Source organism: Carcharhinus amblyrhynchos, chromosome 6, assembly GCF_965287045.1.
Source record: "Carcharhinus amblyrhynchos chromosome 6, sCarAmb.v2.hapA, whole genome shotgun sequence".
Classification (NCBI taxonomy): Eukaryota; Metazoa; Chordata; class Chondrichthyes; order Carcharhiniformes; family Carcharhinidae; genus Carcharhinus; species Carcharhinus amblyrhynchos.
The window spans coordinates 27521340-27537020 of NC_137329.1; the positions used below are offsets into that span (position 1 = coordinate 27521340).

The 15681-nt window shown below is 45.2% G+C and overlaps 1 protein-coding gene across 1 annotated transcript in view; it reads left to right on the forward strand.

Moving 5' to 3' along the window:
• Positions 1–15681, forward strand: part of LOC145344430 (malignant fibrous histiocytoma-amplified sequence 1) — a 112740-nt gene that overhangs the window by 90952 nt on the left and 6107 nt on the right. The window contains exons 5-8 of the mRNA XM_080191567.1: positions 3279–3457; positions 5712–6193; positions 7190–7347; positions 14060–14222. Of these exons, the coding sequence (XP_080047693.1) occupies positions 3279–3457; positions 5712–6193; positions 7190–7347; positions 14060–14222 (982 nt within the window). The remainder of the gene's footprint in view (positions 1–3278; positions 3458–5711; positions 6194–7189; positions 7348–14059; positions 14223–15681) is intronic.

Below are 15681 nucleotides of genomic sequence, written 5' to 3' on the forward strand. Positions count from 1 at the left end.
CCACAGTCACTGACTCTCACTGGGATACAGCTCCACAGTCACTGACTCTCACTGGGATACAGTTCCACAGTCACTGACTCTCACTGGGATACAGTTCCACACACACTGACTCTTGCTGGGATACAGTTCCACACGCACTGACTCTCACTGGGATACAGTTCCACACACACTGACTCTTGCTGGGATACAGTTCCACACATGCTGACTCTCATTGGGATACAGTTCCACAGTCACTGACTCTCACTGGGATACAGTTCCACAGTCACTGACTCTCACTGGGATACAGTTCCATACACACTGACTCTCACTGGGATACAGTTCCACACACTGACTGTCACTGGGATACAGTTCCACAGTCACTGACTCTCACTGGGATATAGTTCCACAGTCACTGACTCTCACTGGGATAAAGTTTCATTCACTGACTCTCACTGGGATACAGTTCCACAGTCACTGACTCTCACTGTGATACAGTTCCACAGTCACTGATTCTCACTGGGATACAGTTTCAGTCACTGACTCTCACTGGGATACAATTCCACAGTCACTGACTCTCACTGGGATACAGTTCCGCACACACTGACTCTCACTGGGATACAGTTCCACACACTGACTCTCACTGGGATACAGTTCCACAGTCACTGACTCTCACTGGGATACAGTTCCACAGTCACTGACTCTCACTGGGATACATCTTCAGTCACTGACTCTCACTGGGATACAGTTTCAGTCACTGACTCTCACTGGGATACAGTTCCACAGTCACTGACTCTCACTGGGACACAGTTCCATACACACTGACTCTCACTGGGATACAGTTCCACACACTGACTCTCACTTGGATACAGTTCCACAGTCACTGACTCTCACTGGGATACAGTTCCACAGTCACTGACTCTCACTGGGATACAGTTTCAGTCACTGACTCTCACTGCGATACAGTTCCACAGTCACTGACTCTCACTGGGATACAGTTCCACAGTTACTGACTCTCACTGGGATACAGTTCCACACACACTGACTCTCACTGGGATACAGTTCCACACACTGACTCTCACTGGGATACAGTTCCACAGTCACTGACTCTCACTGGGATATAGTTCCACAGTCACTGACTCTCACTGGGATAGAGTTCCACACACACTGACTCTCACTGGGATACAGTTCCACAGTCACTGACTCTCACTGGGATACAGTTCCACAGTCACTGACTCTCACTGGGATACAGTTCCACAGTCACAGACTCCCATTTGGATACAGTTCCACAGTCACTGACTCCCATTGGGATACAGTTCCACAGTCACTGACTCTCACTGGGATAGAGTTCCACCCACACTGACTCTCACTGGGATACAGTTCCACAGTCACTGACTCTCACTGGGATACAGTTCCACAGTCACTGACTCTCACTGGGATAGAGTTCCACACACACTGACTCTCACTGGGATATAGTTCCACAGTCACTGACTCTCACTGGGATACAGTTCCACACACTGACTCTCATTGGGATACAGTTCCACAGTCACTGACTCTCACTGGGATACAGTTCCACAGTCACTGACTCTCACTGGGATACAGTTCCACAGTCACAGACTCCCATTGGGATACAGTTCCACAGTCACTGACTCTCACTGGGATAGAGTTCCACACACACTGACTCTCACTGGGATACTGTTCCACAGTCACTGACTCTCACTGGTATACAGTTCCACAGTCACTGACTCTCACTGGGATACAGTTCCACAGTCACTGACTCTCACTGGGATACAGTTCCACACACTGACTCTCACTGGGATACAGTTCCACAGTCACTGACTCTCACTGGGATATAGTTCCACAGTCACTGACTCTCACTGGGATAAAGTTTCAGTCACTGACTCTCACTGGGATACAGTTCCACAGTCACTGACTCTCACAGGGATTCAGTTCCTTAGTCACTGACTCTCACTGGGATACAGTTCCACAGTCACTGACTCTCACTAGGATACATCTTCAGTCACTGACTCTCACTGGGATACAGTTCCACAGTCACTGAGTCTCACTGGGATACAGTTTCAGTCACTGCCTCTCACTGGGATACAGTTCCACAGTCACTGACTCTCACTGGGATACAGTTCCACAGTCACTGACTCTCACTGGGATACAGTTACACACACAGTGACTCTCACTGGGATACAGTTCCACAGTCACTGACTCTCACTGGGATACAGTTACACAGTCACTGACTCTCACTGGGATTCAGTTCCACAGTCACTGACTCTCACTGGGATACAGTTACACAGTCACTGACTCTCACTGGGATACAGTTTCACAGTCACAGACTCCCATTGGGATACAGTTCCACAGTCACTGACTCTCACTGGAATAGAGTTCCACACACACTGACTCTCACTAGGATACAGTTCCACACACACTGACTCTCACTAGGATACAGTTCCACACACACTGACTCTCACTAGGATACAATTCCACAGTCACTGACTCTCACTGGGATACAGTTCCACAGTCAGTGACTCTCACGGGAATTCAGTTCCACAGTCACTGACTCTCACTGGGATACAGTTCCACAGTCAGTGACTCTCACTGAGACACAGTTCCACACACACTGACTCTCACTGGGATACAGTTCCACAGTCACTGACTCTCACTGGGATACAGTTCCACAGTCACTGACTCTCACTAGGATACAATTCCACAGTCACTGACTCTCACTGGGATACAGTTCCACAGTCACTGACTCTCACTGGGATACAGTTCCACAGTCACTGACTCTCACTGGGATACAGTTCCACAGTCACTGACTCTCACTGGGATACAGTACCACAGTCACTGACTCTCACTGGGATACAGTTCCACAGTCAGTGACTCTCACTGGGATACAGTTCCACAGTCACTGACTCTCACTGGGATACAGTACCACAGTCACTGACTCTCACTGGGATACAGCTCCACAGTCACTGACTCTCACTGGGATACAGCTCCACAGTCACTGACTCTCACTGGGATACAGTTCCACAGTCACTGACTCTCACTGGGATACAGTTCCACACACACTGACTCTTGCTGGGATACAGTTGCACACGCACTGACTCTCACTGGGATACAGTTCCACACACACTGACTCTTGCTGGGATACAGTTCCACACATGCTGACTCTCACTGGGATAGAGTTCCACAGACACTGTCTCTCGCTGGGGTACAGTTCTGCAGGTACTGTCGGTCACTGCAGAATGGGTTTCAGAGACACTGACTGACTCAATTTTGTATATTTTTAACAGGATCCGTTGCTCTTGATGAATTACTGAGGATGATAAATCTTCATAACGTTAACAGTGAACAGTTGAAATGCATTCTGTGTTACTTGCATCGGATTGGGTTAATTGTGTGGTACCAGGAAGTGGAAACTCTGGAAAGAATTGTGTTCCTTAAGCCTTCATTTCTGATCACCCTGTTTAAGGTGAGTGTCAGTCTGGAATCAGTTCATCTTTTCATCCTTCATCAAATCATAAAAGCGTAAATCACAGAAAGAAGCCACTTTGCCTAACCTGTTTGTGCCATTTACAGCTATTTAGCCTGTTTGTGCTGTTCAGGATCCTGCCATTCACACCTGTTCTAGACACAGCTTTACTTATACCAGTGCCATTCCCTTTAGCCTTGCCACCACCTCCCTAATGTGATTTAATCTCTCCTGCCTCCCAAACGATTGTAGACTGCCCCTCTTTTCTCCTATTCCACATCCTCCTCACCCCCTCACTCCTCCTTCTGCCTGAGCTGTTAAGTAATCATAGTAAAAAGTCTCACAACACCAGGTTAAAGTCTAACAGGTTTATTTGGTAGCAAAAGCCACTAGCTTTCAGAGCGCTGCCCCTTCATCAGGTGAGTGGGAGTTCTGTTCACAAACAGGGCATATAAAGACACAAACTCAATTTACAAAATAATGGTTAGAATGCGAGTCTTTACAGGTAATCAAGTCTTAAAGGTACAATGTGAGTGGAGAGGGTTAAGCACAGGTTAAAGAGATGTGTATTGTCTCCTGACAGTTGGTGAGATTTTGCAAGTCATGGGACTTACAGATAGTGTGACATGTTGAGGCAGAACTTGGCTATCAGTCTCTGCTCAGCGACTTTGCACTGTCATGTGTTGCGAAAGGCACCTTGCAGAATGCTTACCTGAAGATCAGGGGCCAATGCCTGTGACCGCTGAAGTGTTCCCCAACAGGAAGAAGACTGCCTTGGGACGTCCTTTCCTGCAGCATATCAGATAGACAACATAGGTCAAGTTGCAAGTGTATGTATCATGTACCTGGTGGATGGTGTTCTCACATGAGATGATGGCATCCGTGTCAATGGTCCGGCATGGTACATTGGAGAGACCATGCAGACAGTATGACAACCGATGAATGAACACTGCTCGACAAACACCAGGCCAGAGTTTTCTCTTCCTGTTGGGGAATATTTCAGCGGTCATGGCCATTTGGCCTCTGATCTTCAGGTAAGCGATCTCCAAGGCGGCCTACATGACACACGGCAGCGCAGAGTCGCTGAGCAGAGACTGGTAGCCAAGCCCCGCACACATGAGGACGGCCTCAACCGAGATTTTGGGTTCATGTCACACTATCTGTAACTCCCACTTACCTGACGAAGGAGCAGCGCTCCGAAAGCTAGTGGCTTGTGCTACTAAATAAACCTGTTGGACTTTAACCTGGTGTGGTGAGGATTCTTACTGTGTTTACCCCAGTCCAACGCCGGCATCTTCACATCATGGCTACTGTTGAGTAATTCCAGGGTTTTCTCTTTTTATTAACAATACTCCAGCTGGTGCACAACCAATGTTTAGAAAGATCTGGAATAACTTCCTTATTTATGTTCATTTTGATAAAGCCAAATATCCCATATGGTTTCTTCACAGCCTTACCAACTGGCCCTGCCGCCTTCAAATATGCACCCCCCCAACCCACCACCCACCGGTCCCTTAGTCCTCACACCCTATCAAAACAGTCCTATTTGGATTATATTACATTTCTCTGTCAGTTCCCCCAAAATGCATAGCTTCCAATTTATCTATATTAAGTTTCACCTGCTGTCTTATTGCTGCAGTCTGCCCTTCACTTTCTGCTCCTGTCCTCCTCTCCAGTTACCACATTGTTGGGTTTTGCATCATCTGCAAACCTTGAAATTGTACCGTCTGTATCGATGTCCAGGTCATTTAGAACAAACAATGGTCTCAATGCTGATAGCTGTTCATTCTCCTCCAGTCAACACAAATGATCCATTCACCAAGTACCTTGTAGCTATCTGAAACATTGGCCAGAGATCTCCAGTCACACCCACCATAGGAACAGTGGGACAGAAAATTTGGCAGACTGTGTAAAGGACCTTTGATCTCGGGCAGGAAATTCCAGTCTTCTCTGCAACCAGAGAATCCCGTCCATGGATTCTCTTTCTCTCTCCACTGACGCTAGCAGATACGCTGATTATTGCCAGCACCTCAGTTTTTGTTTCAGATTTCCACCATCCTCAGTATTTTGGTGCTATGGAAATCTTTCTGTGTTGTTTGTCTCTCAGGGCATTTTGAATAAGGGAAATAAAGTGAATGATAATATAACCAAGAATGGAAAGGCTTTGATAGCAATGCCACTGAGGAATAGGAGAGTCAGGGTCAAGTTCTGTCAACCGGGAATCTCTTTCCAATGAGTTCCTTTGTCATTTCAGATGATTGTCCGCCATGATCTGTTGATACAGTTGCACAACATCCCAGCCAAAACTCTGAAGAAGGAATTGGCCTTTAAACCAGACCAGCAAAAATGGATTGTTGACTTTCAGACTAAAGCAACCCTACATCATAAAGCCATAAGGATCCTGGTCAAACATCAGCTCAATGGGAATGAGGATCTGCATGAAATTGCAGAGGACATGCTTGGAGATGCAGAAGTGAAAGGCAAGCTATTCCAAATATTGGAACATTTTGATATTTGTCTTCCTTCAAAATCCCAGGCTTTAAATCCCAATGCGCAAGAGTTCAGACCAGGCTCCCCATGGTCGCTGCCAAAGAACGCTGCCACTCTCTCCTACTTATTCCCAAGTTTCTTGACTGATGCCAAGGCAGTATCAGAACGATGGGAAGAGGACAGTGAAGAGGATCTACATATCCGCGCTTTCTTCTTGCCTGAAATTCCACAAGGATTTTTCCACAGGTATTGCTTTCTTTCCTTTTTATTTATTTTTTCCCTTCTTTGTTGAATGCTGATAAGTTACTTGGGCTGGGGTACATGAGGGACGGGTCTCTTGCCCACTTTGTATGACTTTCAGGAAAAGGAACATTCAGCGAACAAGATCATGAGGGACATGGACAGAATGGACAAAGAGCAGCTGGTTCCCTTGGTTGAAGGGTCAGCCACGAGGGTACATGGGTTCAAGGTAAGGGGCAGGAGGTTTGGGGGATGTGAGGAAAACTTTTTTTACCCTGAGGGTGCTGACAGTCTGGAATGCACTGCCTGGGAGGGTGGTGAAGGCGGGTCGACTCACATCCTTTAAAAAGTTTCTGGATGAGGAGTTCAGGTATTTCTAATGTGTCAGTGCGGACTTGATGGGCCAAAGGGCCTCGTCTCAATCAGACTCAACCTGGGGCAGCAACGGAAATGACACAAACAATAAGGCAGCTAAAGGTAGAGAGCAGAAAAAACAAACAACAAAAAAAAAATTAACACCTAGTCCTCCACAACGTCATCCTCCTTGCCCCCTCCCTCATCCCTCCCCTCCATATCGTATAAAACCAAAATACTGCAATTGCTGGAAATCTGAAACAAAAACCGTAAAATGCTGGAAAATCTCAGCAGGTCTGACAGCCTCTGTGGAGAGGGAATACAGCCAACATTTTGAGACTGGATGACCCTTGGTCAGAGCTGACTCAAAGCGTTGGCTCTATTCTCTCTCCATAGATGCTGTCAGACCCGCTGAGATTTTCCAGCATTTTTCTGTTTTTGTCCCCCTCCTCCACGTTGTTAGATATCTTATTATCTCCTCCTGTGGGTTCAGGGTGATACTGCCGCTGTGAAGTGCCTTGACTAATTTTATGATGTTGAGGGCATTAGGCAGGTGTAGTTGTCTTTGTTGTGGTTGAAAACCCCAGTTGGTTCTTGACGTGCGTCAGTAAGAATCCTCTTCCTAATTCCCTTCTCTGCATTTCACAGGACGACAATTAAACTGTGCAATTTTATTTGTTCTCACTGGGTTGGAAAAGAGAGATGCCTGCTGGTGTGTAATGGGAGGAAACTTCTCCTGAAGGAACACAATGAAGAAGCCAACAGTTATATCGAATTCCGCTGCAAGGGAAATGGAGAGGAGAATGGTGGGTTTGCTCATATCCTTTGATTTATTTGATTTATTAATTGTCACATGTATTAGCATCCAATGTAAAGTGTTGTTCCTTGTGTGCTTTACAGACAAAGCATAATGTTCATAGAGAAGAAAAGGAGAGAGTGCAAAATGTAATGTTACTAGGGCATAGAGAAAGATCAACTTAATGCATGGCAGGTCCATTCAAAAGTCTGACAGTAGCAGGGAAGAAACTGTTCTTGAATCAGTTGGTACATGACCTCAAACTTTTGTATCTTTTTCCTGACGGGAGAAGTTGGAGGAGAGAATGTCCAGGGTGCATGGGGTCCTTAATTACGCTGGCCGCTTTGCCGAGGCAGCGGGGAGTGGAGACAGAGTCAGTGGATGGGAGGCTGGTTTGCGTGATAGACTGGGCTACATTCAAGGGTAGGTCCATTCATAAGTCTGAGGGCAGCAAGGAAGAAGTTGTTACTGAGGCGACAGCATCCAAATGTTTGGCTGCACTTTAGTGAATTGACAAGACTGCTACGATTAAACCTAAGCTGATGTGCCAATCTGTTTGTTTCAATTAACAATTGGGTAAAATCTCAATTAAAACAGCGAAGCAGATTCACACCAACCATGACCATATTTCTCTATTGCCTCCAGCTGAATAAGGCTGGTGTGACAAGACAGATTCGACATTCATTGATCACAATGGCGATTTGCATTCATACAGTGCCTTGAATCAAGTCAAATCTTCCAAGGAGCTTCACATTATGGGGCAAAGTTAAGCACCAAACCACATGAGAGGATATTAGGGCGAGTGACCAAAGGTTTGGCCAAAGTGCTTTGTTTCAAAGGAGAAACTTAAGGGAGGGGGGAGAGATGGAGAAGTTTGGGAGGGTTGGGTAGTTGGGGGGGGGCGGAGTTGGTGATGGTGGAATTCCAGAGCTTAGGGTCCTGACAACTGAAGGCAGGGCCACCAATTGTGGGGCCGTGAAATAGGGAACGCGCAAGGTGTCAGAATTGGAACAACAGATTACATTTATACAGCACCTTTAACCATAATTTGCAAGGTGGAGGGAGGGGCTTAAGGGTCGACTTTTGGGGAGGGGAGGGGGAATGAGGACACATTTGAAGCAGAGTGGGATAGATCCTGAAGAGTAAGGCCAGTGACAATATGAGCTAGGATGGGAGCCAGGAAGGGAATTTGAGTGATCAGTAGTGCAGTAGGAATTGGCACAAGAAAACAATGGCCTTCTTGAGCTTTTTCTGATTTTAACCACTCCACCATTGCTATCCATAACTTTAGTTGCCGGGGTCCTAGACTCTGCAATTACTTCCTGGAACCCTACTGCTTTCTATCTTTCTTTTTCCTTTAAGACTCATTGAAAAACCTTTGCTCTGAGCAAACCTTTGGACACCTGATCTAACATCTAATCATATGAATCACATTGTCAAATTTTGTTTGAGTTTGTAAGTTTATTTATTATTATAACAATATATGACAATATGAGTTGTTGCTGTGCACAGTGTGAGTTGTTACTGTGTACAGTATGAGTCGTTACTGTGTACAAAATGTGTTGTGTACAGTGTGAGTTGCTGTGCACAGTGTTTGTTGTTACTGTTTACAGTATCAGTTGTTGCTGTGTACAGTATGAGCTGTTGCTCTGTGTGTTATGCCTTGTCACTGTGTACAATGTGTTGTTGCTGTGTACAGTGTGAGTTGTTGCTGTGTACAGTGTGTGAGTTGCTGTGCAGTGTATGAGTTATTGCTGTTTTCAGTATGTGAGTTGTTGCTGTGTACAGTATGACTTGTCACTGCATACAGTATGAGTTGTTGCTGTGTACAGTGTGAGTTGTTGCTGTGTACAGTATGTGAGTTGTTGCTGTGTCCAGTGTGTGTTGTTGCTATGTACAGTGTGTCTTGTTGTTGAGTACAATGTGTGTTGTTGCTGTGTACAGTCTGTGAGTTGCTATGTGCAGTGTGTTGTTGTATATAATATGTGTTGTTGCTGTGTTCAGTGTGAGTTGTTGCAGTGTAAGTATGTGTTGCTGTGTACAGTGTGAGTTGTTGATGTGTTCAATGTGAGTTGTTGCTGTCTACAGTATGTGAGTTGCAGTGTGCAGCATGTGAGTTGTTGCTGTGCGCAATGGGTGTTGTTGCTCTGTTCAGTGTGAGTTGTTGGTGTGTTCAGTGTGAGTTGTTGATGTGTTCAGTGTGAGTTGTTGTTGCACATTATGTTCAATGTGAGTTGTTGCTGCGTACAGTGTGTGAGTTGTGTGTACAGTATGTGAGTTGCTGTGTACAGTGTGTGGGATGTTGCTGTATACAGTGTGTGAATTGTTGCTGTGTACAGTGTGTGAGCTGTTGCTGTGTACAGTATATGAATTGTTGCTCTGTACAGTGTGTGTTGTTGCTGTGTACAGTGTGAGCTGTTGCTGTGTACAGTGTGAGTTGTTGCTGTTTACAGTATATGAGTTGTTGCTGTGTACAGTATGTGAGCTGCTGTGTACAGTGTGTGAGTTCTTGCTGTGTAGTGTGTGAGTTGTTGTTTACAGTATGTGACTTGCTGTGTGCAGTGTGTGAGTTGTTGCTGTGTACTGTGTGTGAGTTGTTGCTGTGTACAGTATGTGAGTTGCTGTGTGCAGTGTGTGAGTTGTTGCTGTGTGCAGTGTGTGAGTTGTTGCTGTGTATAGTGTGAGTTGTTGCTGTGTATAGTGTGAGTTGTTGCTGTGTACTGTGTGTGAGTTGTTGCTGTGTACAGTATGTGAGTTGCTGTGTGCAGTGTGTGAGTTGTTGCTGTGTGCAGTGTGTGAGTTGTTGCTGTGTATAGTGTGAGTTGTTGCTGTGTATAGTGTGAGTTGTTGCTGTGTACAGTATGTGAGTTGCTGTGTACAGTGTGTGTGTTGCTTTGTACAGTGTGTGAGTTGTTGCTGTGTACAGTATGTGAGTTGCTGTGTACAGTGTGTGAGTTGTGTATGGTATGTGAGTTGTGTATAGTATGTGAGTTCTTGCTGTGTACAGTGTGAATTGCTGTGTACGCTGTGTGAGTTGTTGCTGTGTACAGTGTGTGAGTTTTTGCTGTGTACAATATGTGAGTTCTTGCTGTGTACAGTGTGTGAGCTGTTGTTGTGTACAGTGTGTGAGTTGCTGTGTACAGTGTGAGTTGCTGTGTACAGTGTGTGAGCTGTTGCTGTGTACAGTGTGTGAGCTGTTGCTGTGTACAGTGTGTGAGCTGTTCTGTGTACAGTGTGAGTTGTTGCTGTGTACAGTGTGATTTGCTGTGTAGGGTGTGAGTTGTTGCTGTGTACAGTGTGAATTGCTGTGTACAGTGGGTGAGCTGTTGCTGTGTACAGTGTGTGAGTTGTTGCTGTGCATGGTGTGAGTTGTTGCTGTGTACAGTGTGTGAGTTGTTGCTGTGTACAGTGTGATTTGCTGTGCACAGTGTGTGAGTTGTTGCTGTGCACAGTGTGAGTTGTTGCTGTGCACAGTGTGTGTTGTTGCTGTGTACAGTGTGAATTGCTGTGTACAGTGTATGTTGTTGCTGTGCACAGTGTGAGTTGTTGCTGTGTACAGTGTGAATTGCTGTGTACAGTGTGAGTTGTTGCTGTGTACAATGTGAATTGCTGTGTACAGTGTGAGTTGTTGCTGTGTACAATGTGAATTGCTGTGTACAGTGTGAGTTGTTGCTGTGTACAGTGTGAATTGCTGTTTACAGTGTGTGTTGTTGCTGTGCACAGTGTGAGTTGTTGCTGTGTACAATGTGAATTGCTGTGTACAGTGTGAGTTGTTGCTGTGTGCAGTGTGAATTGCTGTGTACAGTGTGAGTTTTGCTGTGTACAGTGTGAGTTGTTGCTGTGTACGGTGTGAATTGCTGTGTACAGTGTGTGTTGTTGCTGTGTACAGTGTGAATTGCTGTGTACAGTGTGAGTTGTTGCTGAGTACAGTGTGAATTGCTGTGTACAGTGTGAGTTGTTGCTGAGTACAGTGTGAGTTGCTGCATACAGTGTGAGTTGCTGTGTACAGTGTGTGAGTTGTTGCTGTGTACAATGTGAATTGCTGTGTACAGTGTGAGTTGTTGCTGTGTACAGTGTGAATTGCTGTGTACAGTGTGAGTTGTTGCTGAGTACAGTGTGAGTTGCTGTGTACAGTGTGTGAGTTGTTGCTGTATAGGGTATGTGAGTTCTTCCTCTGGTAAATTCTGCAACAACCAGGAGCGTGACTGGAAGTCATTCTACCTGATGTACATTCTCTCAATTTGACCCAAGGTCTGTCAGGCGTTCCTTATTTTAGTTTAGAATTTGCTCATCAGCTTTTTATCAACCGTTTTGGCAGAAAAACGCGCGTCCCGTAAATAAAAACTCAAATGCCTCTTTTTGGCGTGTTTTAGCACCATCCTGAGCAGCTGCAGACTGTAGCTTCCTCACTCTGTGCCTTAGCCCAGTCTGTAAAGAGCGGAACACTTTCTGCTGATTGGGGAGTCTAGCACTGGGGAGCGTGGTTCAGAGCCAGAGCTTCCGGAGTGAAATAGGGAACACTTTGACACATCAAAAATATTGGTTGATGCGAGTGCGATTGGATATTTTAAACCTGTGATGGATAGACTTTTCTTACCCAAATGTATTAAAAGATGTGAGGCATGGATGGACACACATGCACACAGAGCAACAGACACAGAAAGAGATAGACACGGAGAAGGAGAAAGAGAGAGACAAATAAAAAGAAGCGTACGGACACAAAGAGACCGAAAGATTGGGGGAAATTATGCAAAGACTGAGGAACAGAGGAAAAAACAAGAGGCTGAGAGAAAGAGGTACAGGGAATGGCAGAACCAGCAAGAAAGAGAGAGAGGAACCAAAGGGGAATAGAGAGATAGAGACAGGGAGACAGAGAAAGGGAGACAGAGGCTCTCCCCAAAACCAGAAAACCCCACCCAAGCTCAACGGACCTTTGCATGGTTCCCGCCCCGCCCTCTATGACTCCCATGGCAGGCGGAACAGGGAAACCATCTCCCCCGCCCCGAGCCAACCCCTGCTCCCGAGTTTAAGGTTAGCACAGTGGTTAGCACTGCTGTCTCACAGTGTCAGGGACTCGGTTCAATTTCAACCTTGCGTGACCGCCTGTATGGAGTTTGCACATTCTCCCCGTGTCTGCATGGGTTTCCTCCCTGTACCCTGGCTTTTTCCCACAATCCGAAGGTGCGTGGGTTCGGTTAATTAGATAGACAGATAGATTTTTGACCAATAAGGGAATTAAGAGTTATTGGGAGCAGGCCGGTAAGCAGAACTGAACCACTGTCAGATCAGCCATGATCTTATTGAATGGCGGGGCAGGCTCAAGGAGCTAGATGGCCTTCTCCTGCTCCTATTTCTTATGTTCTTATGCTAAATTATCCCTTAGTGTCAGGGGGATTAGTAGGGATTACTGGGATTGGGCCTGGGTGGGATTGTTGTCGGTGCAGGTTCGATGGACTGAATGGTCTCCTTCTGCGCTGTTGGCAATCTATGATTTTCTGATTCCATGAGACTGAGAAGGAAGGATACAGAAACTGACAGAGAAAAAGAGAGATAAATAGAGAGTGACAGAGAGATAGAAAGACAGGCTGAGAGACAAAGTGAGAGAGAGAGAAAGATGGACAGACAGGGACAGAGAAACTGATGGAGAGATGTTGATTTTCAAACACTGACAGTCTCTTGCAAAAGCAAAATACTGTGGATTCTGGAATCAGGCAACAACTGAAAATGCTGGAAATACTCAACAGGTCTGGTTTGATTTGATTTATTATTGTCACATGTTTGGGACTATACAGACAAAGTATACCATTCATAGAGTTCATAGGGGAGAAGGAAAGGAGATGGCGCAAAATATAGTGTTATTGTCAGATCTAGGGTGTAGAGAAAGATCAGATTAATATAAGATAGGTCCATTCAAAAACCTGACAGCAGCAGAGAAGAAGCTGTTCTTGAGTCAGTTGATACGTGACCTCAGACTTTTGTTATCTTTTTCCCAACGGAAGATGATGGAAGAGAGAACGTCTGGGGTGTGTAGGATCCTTGATTATGCTCGGAGCATCAGTGGAGAAAGAAACAGAGTTAACATGACAGGTCAAAAGAGAAAATGTTGGACAATCTCAGCCGGTCTGGCAGCATCTGTAAGGAGAGAAAAGAGCTGACGTTTCGAGTCCAGATGACCCTTTGCCAAAGCGAAAAGGCATAGAAAATCAGAGATATTTATACTGCTGGGTGAGGGACTCTATGGACTGCCATTAGCAGCCTTTCCCCTTGTTTTTGTGGCTATGACTTATCTTCCATTCCCTCACCCTACTATAAATATCTCCCATTCTCTATGCTTTATAGCTTTGACTGAGGGTCACTTGGACTCAAAACATCAGCTGTTTTCTGTCCTTACAGATGATGTCAAGATGCTAGCGTTGGACTGGGGTAAACACAGTAAGAAGTCTCACAACACCAGGTTAAAGTCCAACAGGTTTATTTGGCAGCAAATAAACTTTTATTAGGTATTTTAGTAGGTTTATTTGGTAGCAAATAAACCTGTTTGACTTTAACCTGGTGTTGTGAGACTTCTTACTGTGTTTACAGATGCTGCCAGACCTGCTGAGATTTTCCAGCATTTTCTCTTTTGGTTTCAGATTCCAGCATCCGCAGTAATTTGCATTTAACTTTTCAGGTCGATGACCTTTCGTCAGAATTCAAATTCTTATCCATTTCCGCTCCTTCAGGTTCGGAGCGCCAGTGGTGCCTGATTATGACGGCCATTCAGAAAGTGGAGAAAGTGATTGAAGAGTGGCCAGGTCTCCATTGTTCAATGAAAACCCCTTGCAGAAATCCTGACTGTCAGCATTACTTTGACTGGCCCGATCTGGATGAAAAAGAAGAGAACATGTAAGTAGTTTCCATCTCAGTGACTATGCTCACCTGAATGCCTCAGATGGGTGTTTCCAGTGGTGGGCAAATTGGTCACCAGAATGTTTTATTTGATGGGAGAATTGCAGCAAAGATTATTACTTATCATGTTTTAATAGGAGAAACAGGGAACATTGCACACCAGTAAATAAGAATCGAAATTGAAATGCTACTGGGACTTGTTGGTTTGACTTACAAGGAGGATCTGGATAGACTGTGACTTCTTTCTCTGGAGCGTAGGAGACTTAGGGATGATCTTGTAGAGGTTTATAAAATAATGAGGGACACAGACCAATTAGATAGTCAACATCTTTTCTCAAAAGTAGGGGAGTCTAAAACTAGAGGGCATAGGTTTAAGGTGAGAGGGGAGAGATACAAAGGATCCAGTGGGGCAATTTTTTTCACACAGAGTGGTGAATGCCTGGAATGAGCTGTCAGAGATAGTACAATTACAGGTACAATTTTGGCTTTTAAAAGGCGTTTAGACAGTTACATGGATAAGATGGCTATAGGAGGATATGGACCGAATGCGGGCAATTGGGTCTAGCTTATTGATTGAATAAAAAAGAGGTGGCATAGACAAGTTGGGCCAAAGGGCCTGTTTCCATGCTGTAAACCTTTATGATTCCATCGCTCTATTTAATAAGACTAGAATTATAAAGCTAGTCTCAGTTATGATGAACACAGTAACTGTCATGGATAGCTGTAAATCCTATCTGGTTTAAGACCTTGGGGAGGGTGCAGAGAAGATTGACTAGAATGGTACCAGGGCTGAAGAACTTAAGTCACACGGAGAGAGTGGAGACGCTGGGTTGTTCTAGAGGCACAGAAGGTTAGGAGTGTAATCCAGGTGTTCAAAATTGTGAAAAACATTTTTTATACAAGAATTATAGGGTAAATACACTTAACGTGTATAGTGGGTGATGGATATGGATGCACCATAGCTTGGCATGGGGGCAAAAGGCATCATGGGGGTTGTTTAGGGGATCATACCTTAACATAGGGGGCTGAAGGGGTTGTTAGGCAGACATTGTTCATAGAAAGTGGATGGGGAGGGGGTTGGGTCATACCTTGTCATGGAGGATATAGGGAGAATCTTTCAAATGGCTCCCTCAGGTGGACAGTGATTCTCAATACCGCTGATGGGCTATGAGTATGATTCACCCAATTCCATGAAAATTGCAGAAGATTAGGACATACCCATCACTGCAATGGAATCGACTGCATGGAAGTGCAGGGTGCAAGCTTGCCTCCCATACCAGCACACCTTTAAATGTCACTCCCAAAAACTGGAAGCACCGGGAATGGGAATCACAGAATCAGGATTTGCCCGCCATTTTTAGAACGTTTCTGAGCCATAGTGTAAATCCTGTGAATCAATAAAGAACCACGGCAATGTGATTGGTTCTTAATTTCCCTCTGAAATGGCTGAGTGTGC